The sequence below is a fragment of the Sus scrofa genome, chromosome 9 (assembly GCF_000003025.6).
Source record: "Sus scrofa isolate TJ Tabasco breed Duroc chromosome 9, Sscrofa11.1, whole genome shotgun sequence".
NCBI lineage: Eukaryota > Metazoa > Chordata > Mammalia > Artiodactyla > Suidae > Sus > Sus scrofa.
In genome coordinates, this window is record NC_010451.4 from 106935965 (window position 1) to 106950217 (window position 14253).

General features: G+C 40.7%; 1 protein-coding gene across 1 annotated transcript in view; it reads left to right on the plus strand.

Annotated features, from left to right (window-relative positions):
• PRKAR2B (protein kinase cAMP-dependent type II regulatory subunit beta) overlaps positions 1–14253 on the plus strand; it is a 106476-nt gene that overhangs the window by 84921 nt on the left and 7302 nt on the right. The window contains exons 5-8 of the mRNA XM_021102599.1: positions 1196–1302; positions 6161–6314; positions 11846–11947; positions 13456–13530. Coding sequence (XP_020958258.1) covers positions 1196–1302; positions 6161–6314; positions 11846–11947; positions 13456–13530 — 438 coding nt within the window. The remainder of the gene's footprint in view (positions 1–1195; positions 1303–6160; positions 6315–11845; positions 11948–13455; positions 13531–14253) is intronic.

The window sequence follows — 14253 nt, forward strand, 5'->3', positions numbered from 1 at the left end:
CTTCAGTGCCTTAGTCTGTTTATAGTAATACTTGATGTTGGCCTGGGAAGTTGGGTTGTACCCTTTTTATAACCAGAGAGGGTAACCCTAAACCTTTGTACGACTTCTGACTTTGCTTTTTAAAAAAATTTTATTGGAATATAGTTGACTTAATTTCAGATGTGCAGCAAAGTAAATCAGTTATACCTATGCATATATCCATTCCTTTTCAGATTCTTTTCCCATATAGGTTACTACACAGTATTGAGGAGATTTCCCTGTGCTATACAGTAGGTGCTTGTTACTCATCTATTTTATATATAATGGTGCACATATGTTCACCCCAGTCTCCTAACGTATTCCTCACCCCCATGTTTCCTCTGTGATAAACATAAATTTAATTTTGAAATCTGACGTTTCCATTACTTTGCATCATCCTGTTGCTTCATATCCGTTTTTATGACTATTCAAAGGTCTTTGAATTGTTCCTGTCCTTGTTGGGAGGGGAGATCTCTTTTGCCTCCTAGTTTATTCTCACTTAATTTAAGGTTTATCCTTAAGCCCTATCAAGCTCACTTTAGCGAATAAAAGTGTTAAATAGGCTAAGTTTGATCCATCCTCGTAAGGTCCGTGGTTGCTTCTTGAAGAGAACCTTAGTGACAAAAAATAGTGATAGACTATTTGCCACAATCATTTTTGGTTTTGCTTTTGTTCTTGTTGTTGCTGTTGTGTTTTGTTTTGGAGCCTAAACCAAGAAGGATTGGAGTCAGGTAAATGTTTAGGTAGGTAATCTCTACATAAATTCTAGTGATGACCAAAATAGGGAAGTTTTTAAAAAGTTCAGTTATCTTTAAAAGACATTTGCTCTAGTTCTTTATTATCCTGGTTATTTTAGTTGCTAAGATTATATTTCACAAGGTATATATGATGGTTTGGTCGTTAATTTTACATATTGAAAGTGGTGATAGTTGCAAATATTCTGAAATAGACTAATTATAATTACTTTTATTCAGAAACTGAATATGAGAGAAAATATATAATCATCTCATTTGTATGCGGTGAAGAAGACTGTCCTATGTATTTTTTAATACTTAATGGCAGTGATGATATTTCCATTTCTTTGAGCTTGTCCACAGAAATATAAAGCTAATTATGGTTACTTAAGAAAACATGTTCTAAATAAACAAAGATTCTGTCTTTTCTTTTTGAAAAATAGGAGCAGATGTCTCAAGTATTAGATGCCATGTTTGAAAAATTGGTCAAGGAAGGGGAACATGTAATTGATCAAGGCGATGATGGCGATAACTTTTACGTAATCGATAGGTAAGTTCTGCATAACTTCACTGCTGAAATGCAGTGAAAATCCTAGTAGTTATTAGAATGACTGACAGATCAACTTATGATAATGGCTTTTGCCTCTTTATCCTTATTCCTGCATCATGGGCACCCTAAACCTGCTGTGAGCCCATCCAGTGACACCGTGTTAGAGCAGGAAAAGAGGCGTAAAGTACAGAGGAAGTTGGTGTCTTTTGGTTCATCTGTGAATCTCAGCCATTTACCTGGAGCCTCCTCATGCGTTAACTTGTACCTGAGAGGTAGTTATGTCTGCTACAGGGTTAGTGATGCCTGTTGCGATTGAGAATACAAGTGTAGCACACCATCTGGATGTGGAATCCATACCATTTAGTCTGTTATGTTCTCCGAAAAGGTTCTTTATTGTTAACTGTGAAGTACAATATGTGCCTGGTTAAAAAGTCAAATATTTCAGAGTGGCCTAAGGTGAAAGGTTATTCTTTCTTCCCACTGCTTTAACATTGTCTGACCAGCAGAGTGAGGGGTCTGTGCATCCTTCCAGGAGTTGTATATGCATTATTATATTTGTTTCTTAAAAATGCTATAGAGAAATTAAGTAAAAAGGCCCGCATTTATATTGAAAAATCTAATTTAAAAAAACTGAAGTCGTGCTTGACTTCATCACAGAAACATCGTGCTTCATGAAAAGATGCTCAACATCGCTAATTATTAGAGAAATGCAGATCAAAACTCCAATGAAGTACCATCTCACACTGGCCAGATGGCCATCATTTAAAAAGCTACAAACAATAAATGCTGGAGAGGGTGTGGAGAAAAGGGAACCCTCCTACACGGTTGGTGGGAACGTATATTGGTGCAGCCACTATGAAAAACTGTGTGGCGGTTTTTCAGAAAACTAAAAATAGAACTACCATATGATCCAGCAATCTCACTCCTGGGAAGATATCTGGAGAAAACTCTAATTCAAAAAGATACATGCCACAACATTGTAAATCAACTATACATCAATAAAACTTTAAAAAATGAAAAAAATGTGAAGATAATTGATGAAAAAAAGGAATAAAAATTAAAAGAAAAAGATATACGCGCCCCTATGTTCATAGCGGGAGCATGCACAATAGCTGAGACATGGAAACAACCTTAACGTCCATCAACACATGAATGGATGAAGAAGAGGTAGCACTTGCAGACACATGCATGCACACTTGCACAGAGTGGAATACTACTCAGCCATGAAAAGAATGAAACAATGCCATTTGGAGCAACATGAGTGGACCTAGAGATTATCAAACTAAGTGAAGTAAGTCAGAGAAAGACAAATACCATATGACATCACTTGTATGTGGAATCTAAAATATGACACAAATGAATTTATCTATGAAACAGAAGAAAGAGGCTCATAGATAGAAAACAGCCTTGTGGTTGCCCAGAGGGAGGGACTTGGGGAAGGAAGGATTGGGAGTTTGCGATTAACAGATGCAAACTGTTATATAGAACAACAAGTCCTCCTGTATAGCACAGGGAACTATATTCAATACTCTGTGGTAAACCATGATAGAACATGGAAATGATTTTATATATATATGTATGTATAGCCAAATCACTTGGCTGTATAGTAGAAATGACCAACATAGTAAGCCAACTACCCTTCAATAAAAAGTAAATAAAAGAACAGTGTGCTTTCAGCAATAATGAAGTAACAGACCTAAAATGTGCTTGGAGAGCAGTCTAAACTGAGTCTTCATTTCCTCTGAAGAGCAGCGATAAAGTGTTGATGAGACATTCGGCACCCTTACCCCCGCCCACTGGTGCAGAACACAGACCAGCTCCCAGCCTGATTTGGTGGATTGCACTGGGTTGAGTTGTGTTCTCCTCAGAGGCCTTTCTGTCTGTCTCTCTGCTTAGGCATTGTTTCCTGATCTGGGCTCTGTGAGTGGTACCTTTCCTGCATCGTCACAGGTGCCCTCTGAGCCCTCCAGGCCCTCATCCCTGAGGCCTTGGTGACCTGTGGGCTGCACTAGCCAGGGCTGAGGGGACACTATGATTTTAGAATTTTCCCACATATAAATTAAGGTCATGATTTTGGTACCATTAACAGCCTTCATCAACAAAAAGCCTCAGAAATTCACTCAGCTCTTTAATTGTATTAAATTATAGGAACCCCGAATACAGCACAGGGATAATTTTTGACTAGAAGAACTCCATGCATTTGTATACAGTACCCTCCCTTTCCAGTTAGATCCTCATCACCCCTTTGACAGATGAAAACTCCCAGGCACACAGAAGTGATGCGAGGTCACCCAGATGATGGGTTTGGCGCCAGTTCAGCGTGCAGGTCTCTTGACCACCGTGTGTCCCCTCTCCGTTGGCCCTGCACTGCCCAGGGCCTCACATTCTCGGATGAGAAATCTGAAAAAGCAGCACACAGTATTTCAGCAGTTTTAGACTGATGTGATTTTAACAGGACTGATCTGTGACTATCCTTCTCATCAGGATATTTGTTGTGTATTTTATCCTATTCAAAGCAGAAATGTGGAAAACCATTTTAGAGCAAAAGTATAAAGAGACGAACAAATCTGTACTCAACAATACTATGCATGAAACAAATTCTGGAAGCTATCTCTGAAACAACGCTTCTAGCCATGAATTATATTTAAAAAACCAGTTACTCTCCTTTTAAAATTCGAATTCTATCAATAGCTAAAGCATTTTTATTTTTTAATTATTTTTTTAAAAATAATTTTATTTTGGGAGTTCATGTTGTGTAGTGGAAACAAATCCGACTAGGAACCATGAGGTTGTAGGTTCGATCCCTGGTCTTGCTCAGTGAGTTAAAGATCCCATGTTGCTGTGGCTGTGGCGTAGGCCGGCAGCTGTAGCTCTGATTAGACCCCTAGCCTGGGAACTTCCATATGCCTCAGGTGCGGCCCTAAAAAGCAAAAAAAAAAAAAATTTATTTTATTTCTAAAAAGTTTTTTGACCATGGTGTGCAACAGCTTGATGTAGGCTCTCAGTTCCCAGGCCAGGGATTGAATCCAGGGCTGAGTGAAAGCACCAAGTCCTAACCACTAGACCACAAGGGAACTCCCCAAACCAATTATTCTTATTTTTGAATACCTTTTGTCTAATATCTTATGTTTTTGCTTTTGTTTTACCTCTACTGTTCGTAATCATTCCCTTAATCTTAAAAGCTCTCTATGTTTTGTCTTTGCTAGGGTTTAGCCACAGAATAAAGCCACAAAATTTTGCCTATCTGCCCTCACAGGTGTTTGAGCAAACCTTGAAACCTTCTCTGATAAAATACAGTACCTGGAAAGTGTTCTCCAGAGGAAGAATGAAGTTTATGGAAACATAGGATCTGGATGATATGCAGTACAGTGATCCAGAGTTTTATTTGCCTAGGAAAAGAAATGCAGTTAAAAGATAACCATGAAAATACCATAAAAAGACCAGGATTAGATATTTAGTGTGCATTTCTATCACTTTTTGCTTTAGTTTGAGGGTCAGTCTAACAAAGGGCCAGATGATCTAAAGAGCCAGGGAGTAAATTTTGTAGGGTCTGCAGGCCATGAGATCTATGTTGCAACTGCTCAACACTGCTGTCTAGCATGAGTCAGCTACTGATAATGCAGAAACAGCTGGTGTGCTTGTCATTCCCATAAAACTTGATTTAAGGAAGCAGGCAGCCTGCTTTGGGCTCCTGTGTTCCAGTCCCTTATTTAGAATGTAAAGGATCCTGTGAGTCCTATACAGTTGTGGCTGACCAGATTGCTAGAGCAGTATTATTTTTTTTTTTGGCTGCCCTGTGGCATACGGAGCGCCTTGGGCCAGGGATCAGATCTGAGCCACAGCTGCAACCTTTGCCACAGCTGCAGCAACACTGGATCCTTAACACACTGTTCTGGGCCGGGGACTGAACCTGCAGGATGCTGCCAATCCTGTTGTACCATAATGAGAACTCCTTCAAAACGTTTTTGCTTCATTTGCGGCATGTGGAAGTTCCTGGGCCAGAGATCGAACCCATGCCACAGCTGTAACCAGAGCCACAGCAATGACAACACCAGATCTTTCACCCACCGAGCCACCAGGGAACTCCAAGCTATTCTTCTGTTCTCACAAGTCATACATGTTTATTAGAGAAACAAAGGCTCTTTAAATGAATGCCCCTAGAATCTTCCGTGATTCTTAGGCTCAGAGGTCACTGCAGTCAGCAGTTTTGTACACGCATCCCTTCAGATGGCTATCTTTGCATTTTCTGTTTGGTTGCATTCCTCATTATATTTTGATCATGTATTATCTTAAATATGTGCAGTTTAGTCTCAGTGGCCCCAGCAGGCACAAATATAGGCCTCACCTTAGTCCCGTTGATGGTCTTATCTTTCTGCTTGTCTGGAACTGGGGTGGAGGAATCTGTGTCACACATTGATGCCCTTTTATTATGGTCAACAGAAGAGAAAGGACAATAAGAGCCCAGCAACAACTGTCACCCATGGATGACAATCTGGGGAGGGTTCCTATTACCCTGATGTGCCTGAGAGGGGCTCCCTGGGCATGCCCCCAGCTACTGCTGCTCCCCAGTGGGAAGACCTCTGCACGGATGTGGAAGATGCTGGGAGCAGCAGCATTTCTGGGAGGAAGTTGGATGGCTGGGCCAGGGCAGAAGGGAACCTCTTACTGTTTACCCTTCCAGACAGGCAAATGTGTCATGACGTCCAAGCAGCAAGACTAAGCGATAAGTGATGTTAAAAAAACAAAACAAAACAAAACAACCCAGAAAGATGGAGATTTTATTGCCCAGGGCTTGTGTATTTTGCAGTGAGATTTAGCTTGAATTACTTTTACATCTTTTCTTCCACCTGTCCAACAGAGGGACATTTGATATTTATGTGAAATGCGACGGTGTTGGGAGGTGTGTTGGGAACTACGACAATCGTGGGAGTTTCGGCGAGCTGGCCTTAATGTACAACACGCCCAGAGCAGCAACGATCACCGCTACCTCTCCTGGTGCTCTGTGGGGTTTGGTGAGTGGAGTCTTTCTTTGGACTGAACATCTTTTATAAAAGTTGTTATGACAGAAGTCAGGCAGCTGCCGCATTTCAGTTCTCATAGGTAGCTTCGTTTGGGGTTGATTAAGCAACTGCTGGATGCTGACCGTTTGGGCACTAAGACTGTGCCCTAAGACTGTGCCCTAAGACTGTGCACTAAGACTGTGCACTAAGACTGTTAGCCTTCTGTTTCCCAGTCAAGTCTGGAGTTGAACCTGCCAACCAGGCGAAAGACAGATCCAAAATGCTTCTCCCTCTCTTTTTTTTTTTTTTTAAACCCCTCTTAAAAACCAAAGCCTTCGGTGCTGTTTTTTTCAGATCGCTTTCTGTGGTATTATAATCTGTGGTTCTCAGAGCGTGTGGGTCCCCTGACCTGGGAACTTGCTAGAAATGCAGATTGAGGCCCCACTTACGGATTCAGGCCCGTTGACTCAGAAACTCAGGTGGGGCCGGCAGCCTGTACTTGAGCAAGCCTGTCCATGCTTGAGAAACCACTGTCATCTGAGCCACTCCTGTGGTGTAAATTGATTGTAACAACTCTGCATTGACAAGCAGCCCTGCAGAGAGAAAATAGTTGATTCCTGTGCTTCTCACTTACTACACATCAGAATTACTTGGGGATGTTTTAAAAAAGTCCTCTTAACTAGGCCCCACCACTGAGAAATGTAATCAGACTCTGAGGGTTGGGTCCTGGTGAAATAAATTTCTTTTTTTCCTTTTCTCTTTATAAGTGCTGTACCTGCGGTATATGGAGGTTCCCAGGCTAGCAGTCAAATCAGAGCTACAGCTGCCAGCCCATGCCACAGCCACGGCAACACTGGATGGAAGCCACATTTGCAACTACGCCACAGGTTGCAGCAATGCCAGATCCTTAACTCACTGAGTGAGGCCAGGGATCGAACCCACATCCTCCTGGTTACTAGTCAGGTTCTTAACCTGCTGAGCCACAATGGGAACTTCCCCAAATAAATTTCTTAAAGGTGGTCTGTCTACAAGACTTGAAAGTTGACTTAAAGACATTTGGGTGAGGGGAGGGAGGGAGATTCTTTTCATAGGTGATATTAGGATGCAGAGGAGCAGACCCCAGCAAAGCCGATTCTGAAAGACTGTTTAAGCTGATGCTTAGGGATCACCTGGGGATTTAGTTAAAAGGCAGATTCTGATTCATTGGGTCTGGGAGGAGGCGGAGCCTTAGAAGCCCCCTGGAGACAGCAGTGCTGCTGGTGCCCAGATTTAAACAGCCCTGATTAAGGGAAGGTTGACAATATTTGTATTCTCTTTTAACATTGTGAGAAACATCACACACTATATATGTACACTTTTGTCTTTTGCTTTTTAGGGTTGTACCTGTGGCCTGTGGAAGTTCCCAGGCCAATGGTCAAATCAGAGCTGCAGCCCCCAGTCTGCAACACAGCCACAGCCACAACAACGCGGGATCCGAGCTGCGTCTGAGACTTAGACCACCGATCACGCCAATGCCCGATCCACGGAGCGGGGGCAGGGTTCGAACCTGTATCCTCATGGACACTAGTTGGGTCTGGTACCACTGAGCCACAACAGGAACTTCCCACCCTATAGTTTTGACATGCATCTACTCAGTTATTTCTGACAAGTCCTTTTAAGGAGGCGAGGTGAGGTAACAAGAAGTACAGGACTGCAGCTTCACAGGAGTTACGCATTATCAGTCACCACACAGTGTTGGACTCTGAAGTGGATTCAGCTGATAGAAATCTCTTGATTGGAAAAATGAGATATATTGTGCACTTCTTTTTTTTTTTTTCTGTCTTTTTGCCATTTCTTGGGCCGCTCCCGTGGCATTTGGAGGTTCCTAGGCTAGGGGTTGAATCAGAGCTGCAGCTGCCAGCCTGCGCCAGAGCCACAGCAACTCTGAGCCTCCTCTGCAACCTACACCACAGCTCACGGCAACGCCGGATCCTTAACCCACTGAGCAAGGCCAGGAATCGAACCCGCAACCTCATGGTTCCTAGTTGGATTCGTTAACCACTGAGCCATGATGGGAGCTCCCCCTCTTTTGTTTTTTTGTCTCATTTCTTCTTATTAAAACCAGGCAGTTACTTGTTTACTTATTAAAAATGTGATGAGTCACTTTTTAAGTGCTGGAAGAAGAATTGGAATTGTTTCCAGTTGGAATTGGAATTGTTTCAGGCTCATCATCTGAAGTGTTTTAAGGAGGATGAAAGATCTCAGTACCCAAAGCCAGCAAAGTTAAAAACTCAAACCTGAGTGAACTTGGCCCCTAGGAAGTGCTTACCTGCCCTGTCTTGAGTTTCCTTAAGGAAGGTATCACTGAAAATTTAATCATCCTGATGGGGTTGCTATCCAGAATCAGATTGTCACACGGAAGCCTCCTCTCTGCAGTTCCTCTGAACAAGGTCACATATTTAGCTGGTTGGCCTTTTGATTCCTGATAGTTTTCAGCCCTGGCGGGAACCCTAAACTACTGACAAAGGCCCAGCATTTCCCAGGGTGCATGATACTTAGGTCATTTTCAGAGATTTTTACTAATCTGTACATATTTTAAACTTTACAAACAGTGGCACAGTGAGTTAAGAATTCAACTGCAGCAGCTCGGGTCACTGTGGAGGTGCAAGTTCAATCCCCAGCCCCAGTACAGTGGCGTAAAGGATCTGACATTACTACAACTGTGGCATAGGTTGCAGATGTGGTTTGGAGTCAGTCCCTGGCCTGAGAACTTCATATGCCATAGGTGCAGCCGTTAAAAAAAGAAAGTGGACAGTTTGTGATGATCACCTTGGGGTGTGTGCATAAGTGCAATAGCTGCTTTTAAAAATCATAATAATTAACATAATCAGTTAATACTTCAAACCTGCTTTCTTAGCAATTCACCTAACCAGCCCCCTTCCGGAGAAAGTTTTAAGACCAACAGATTGGAGCTCTGCCGCATCAGTGCAGGTATAAAGATAAGCAAATCTCAAGAGAAAAGTCCTTTGTAGAAGAGTCCAGCTTTGTAAATAAGACGAGGTCACTGTTAGCCCTGGGGAATTAACTGATCTGCAGGACTGTGCTGGTGATTCAGAGAGGTGAGGACTGAAATGACTATAGGATGAAAATCTTTGAAATGGGACTTTCTGGATTTTATTTTTATGTCACAGTGGGTGTGAAGAGGTGAGCCACTAATAGAAATTTTTTTCTGACACACATTGCTCATTATGATTAATTTCTAAATTGCTAACCTCTTTCTAGGCTTCTCTGTTTTGCTGTAAACTCTTCTTCATAAAGTGGTGTGCAGCCAGTCCCCAGAACAGATTACATAGCAGAGTCACTTGGAGAGTTTTTACAGAATACAGATTATTATATATAGAGTCCTGTGTGCCAAGATTTTGAGTCATTAAAGTGTGGGATCTTAGGAGTTTCCGTTGTGGCTCTGTGTCTTAAGAACCTTACTGGGATCCATGAGGATTCAGGTTCGATCCCTGGCCTCACTCACTGGGTTAAGGATCTGGTGTTGCCATGAGCTGCAAAGTAGGTTGCAAACACCGATCCCTCGTTGCTGTGGCTGTGGTGTAGGCTTGGCAGCTGTGGCTCCAATTCAACCCCTAGCTTGGGAACTTCCATATGCCCTGGGTATGGTCCTAAAAAAAGTAAATAAATAAAAATAAAGTATGGGATCTTAGAAACTTTTTTTTTTAAAACACCACTGCTGATTCTGATGCAGAGCTAGACTTGGAAATTATTTCAATATTTTACAATTATCTTAAATTTTTTTCTCTTTTTAAAAAATGACTAAGTCTAAACTATAACCCTTATAAAATTATAATAAACGAAATCGGAGAACAAGATGTTTAGTTTCCTAGAGACTTAATCCACACTTGCATTTTTCCCCCATCCTATCAGTTCATTTAAATTCAGCCTTAATATGTTGGCACAGTAATTTATTAAAGAACATATTCCAATTAATTTTACTTTATATTAAACGGTATTGTTGTTTATCAGTTTATGCCAAACTAACGTAATTCTGAGCACTCTGAGAACTAAATGTTTGGTAGGAATTTTTGTAATATAAAATTTGTAGTAAAACCATTTTTAGAGCCATTAGCTTTAAAGTTTTCCCTGGTTCCTTATTTCACTTCTGTATCCTTGAGGTTAAGTAGTATAAACATAGGAACATTTTAGAATGATGAGCATGATAAACACTGTCATCAAACTCTCCTCAAAGAAGTCGTAGTTTCTCTGTATATTTTAAAAAAGAAACTCTGGTATATGGATGTGATAAAAAGCCTAGTCAATAATTTTTCTATATCTCTTTACATTGTAAGTGCATGATTAAAAATTTTTCCTAATACTGTTTTCCATCGTTTTTTTTTTTACTGCAGTCCACAAGAAACACATTAGGAAATGTCACACCAGTGTATATGTTTGTGTGCCTTTGTGTATAATGGAAATAAATATATAACTCAACACTTGACTAAAAAGGATGCCCACAGATTTTCTCTTTTGTTTTTTCTTTTTTAAAGATGAAAATGCCGGTCATGGGTCAAGGGGGTCAAAAGGTACAAATTTCTAGATACAAATGCATGCTGAGGACAGAGTATACACCACGGTAACCAGTTAATAGTAACAGTGTTGTACATTTGAAATTTCTCATCACAAGAAAAAAAATGTGGTAGCTATATGTATGGTGATGGATGTTAATTAGAGTTAATATGATCATTTCACGATATATACAGATACTGAATCATTATGTTGTACATTTGAAACTAATAAAATGTTGTGTGCCAGTTACACCTAAAAAAAATGCCAGTCATGTCCCACCGAATTGATTTCATAACACTCTAAGGCTGTTATCTGTAGCGAAAGAACTCACTTGCTGGTTTCAATTCTCAGAAACTAAGTAGGATGATGGGGTTGCCAGGGGCTGAGGGTGGTGGGGAAGAGGTAGGTTAAAGAGAAAAAACTTGCAGTTATGAGTAAGTTTTGAGGATCCGGTGTAAAACGTGATGATTATAGTTAACAACAGTATATACTTGAAAGCTGCAAAGAATAAATCTTTAATGTTCTTACCACAGAAAAGAAATGGTAATTATGTGAGGTGATAGCGGTATTAACCATCTGTGGTGGTAATCATTTCACAGTATATAGGTATGTCATATCAACGTATTGTTTATACCTTTAATGCATACGTCATAAATCACTTTTCTCTCAAAAGGGGAGGGGGTGGGGCAGGAAAGAACGGGGAGCGTATTAAGTGGTGCGACAGCGCCACCTTGTGGTGTAGCCCGCCGGTTACACGTTGGTGCTTTCTTTAAAAAACCTGAAAGTCACGTTTTATATGGTTCTACATGTATGCTTAAAGAAGTAATCTGAAATGAGTTACGTTAGAAGTATAATGATGTTCATCTTTTATTTCAAAATCTTCAATTATTGTTTGTTCTTTGTAGGGAATAAATTCAAACTGTCTCTTCAAACCTTCTTTCCCCATAAAGTCTACCTTTTAACTGTCTTCGTATTTGACATTCTGCCTTTAGGACAGGGTAACCTTCAGGAGAATAATTGTAAAAAATAATGCCAAAAAGAGGAAAATGTATGAAAGCTTTATTGAGTCACTGCCATTCCTTAAATCTTTGGAAGTAAGTATATGTTTGTGCTTTTATTTTGCTTTAAAAGCTTTTGTTTTGTTGGGAATGCTTAGTTCTATTGGAAGTTTCTTTGAATAATAATTTATCCATATTTTCATTTGAGAAGATTATATAGCGTTTGTACAGCTCAGCCTTTCTTTTCCTGCCTATAGCTGCATTTGTTTTGTCGTATGTAAGCAATAGACTCCTAGGAGCATCCTTGGCAGATCTGTATTTGGTCTTTATCTGAACGCAGACTTAAAAGAACCCCACAAATGTAGGCAGTGGCCGCTTAGTTATGCCTTTATAGGATCAGATTATCCAAATACAGCACATCCTCACTGGCCTCTCCTCCTTTATTCCTCTTCTCCTTTCTCCTAAAATTGGCATTCTAGGGTCTCTTTTTCTTTTGGCAGGCTCACCCTAACCCTCTTCACATGGTGAACTTGTCAAATCCCCTGGCTTATAAGTCTATTATGTTGATGCCTCTTAGAATTGTTGTTACTGGGCAAGGCCCAGCCCTTGAACGCCAGGCTCATTTATCTAACTGCATATTTAACATTTTCTCTGGGGTGTCTGATAGAAAGCTCACACCTAATCCGGCCCAAACCTCCTCCCACCCCACTTCCCATCTTAGAGACAGCACTGCCATCCTTCCAGCATCTAAGCCACAGTCCTTCGGACTGACGAACTCATGGGCGGATGTGACTCTCTGTTGGCTTAAAGTAGTAGAAATTCAGGCCACATTTCAGAATGCATTTTGGGCAGCTGATCTTTTCCAGCAACAGTTCTCTCTAAATAAAAATAGCTCAGGGGTTGGAAATGCACATGCCTTAGAGTTAACATATTGAAGAAAACCAAGCCAGGATGGGACTTTGGTAAACTGGAAAACATGTGCTCCATCTAAAGAAACAGCTGCTAGTTAACAGAGTTTATTTTTGCAATTTGGAGATATGGGCTGACTGTTGCTGAGTGTCCCGATTTTTCAAGAGAAGCTGGAAATTCAAGTTTTTATTGAAAATTTATTTTAAAATGTGGGCAGTTAATACAGCAAACACACACACACAGACCCACACATTGCTCAGTTTATTTGGCCTATAGGCTACCATTTTTAAACCTTGAAACAGTTAAGGAAGATCTGTGGGCAGTGGATTGAGGATCCATCAGTGTCACAGCGGTGGCTTGGGTCTCTGCTGTGGTGTGGGTTCCATCCCTGGTGTGTGGGAACTAACATGCTATGGGTGTGGCCAGAAAGGAACGAAAAAACCTGAAATAGTTAAGATTACCCGATCAGGCTGTTTCATATAGTCTTGTCCCTCAGTATCTGCAGGACTGTTTCCAGGACCTTGGTGGATGCTCAGTCCCTTACAGTTGGCTGTCCCTATCTCTGGTTCTGCACCCATGGATGGGAGTGGGGGTGGGGTGACTGTTTATTGAAAAAATCTGCATGTAAGTGGATATGCACAGTTTAACCCCATGTTGTTCAGGGGTCAGCTGTATAATCTTCTTTTCCTTTGTAGGTTTCTGAACGCCTGAAAGTGGTGGATGTAATAGGCACCAAAGTGTACAACGATGGAGAACAAATCATTGCTCAGGTATAATACTGTTTATGGAATTCAGTTGAGAGTTATTTTCCGAAAGGCTCTTAGACATTTTAAGGCTTGCTAAATGCTTCGTGTGTGTGTGTATAATTAGTATGTAGTGATTGATTAAATGAATATTACTTCTACCAAATGATTTGTTAAAAAATGGTTTAATTTACAGCCATTAAGCTATTTGAATATTTGTATTTTTGTAATTAACTCTTAATGAATATGTATTAAATCATCAAATGGATTTCTGCATCATTTTATATTTGTACCTGACATGAAAGCCACGTGTATATAAAGAATAAAAAGTCATTTATAAGAGGAAGAAAATGGTAATCGTTCCATGAGTTTTATTAATAAGGACTCAGAGGGTGCACTGGAAGATAGAGAGTTTTTGCACCATCCGTTCAGTCTCCTGGGGCTGCTCCCTGATAAAATTAACCAGGAAGGGAACTCGCTGCACCATATTTTGTACCGACTTCCAGGCACTAAATGGGACCAGCATCCTGTCCAACCCCTAATGCTTTTCTAAGATCCCAGTTGGAACCAGCAGCCATACATATGTACCTTGGTTAGAATAGAGCTGCCAAGAAACAGGATTTATGAGGACAGTTGAAGTTCACAGATAAAGCATACCAGTGGTAATACTTTTTGTAGTTACATTTTTGAAGCATTGAGGGAATGATTTAAACAGATTTTTAACCAGTTGTGTGATTTTTATATTGTGAT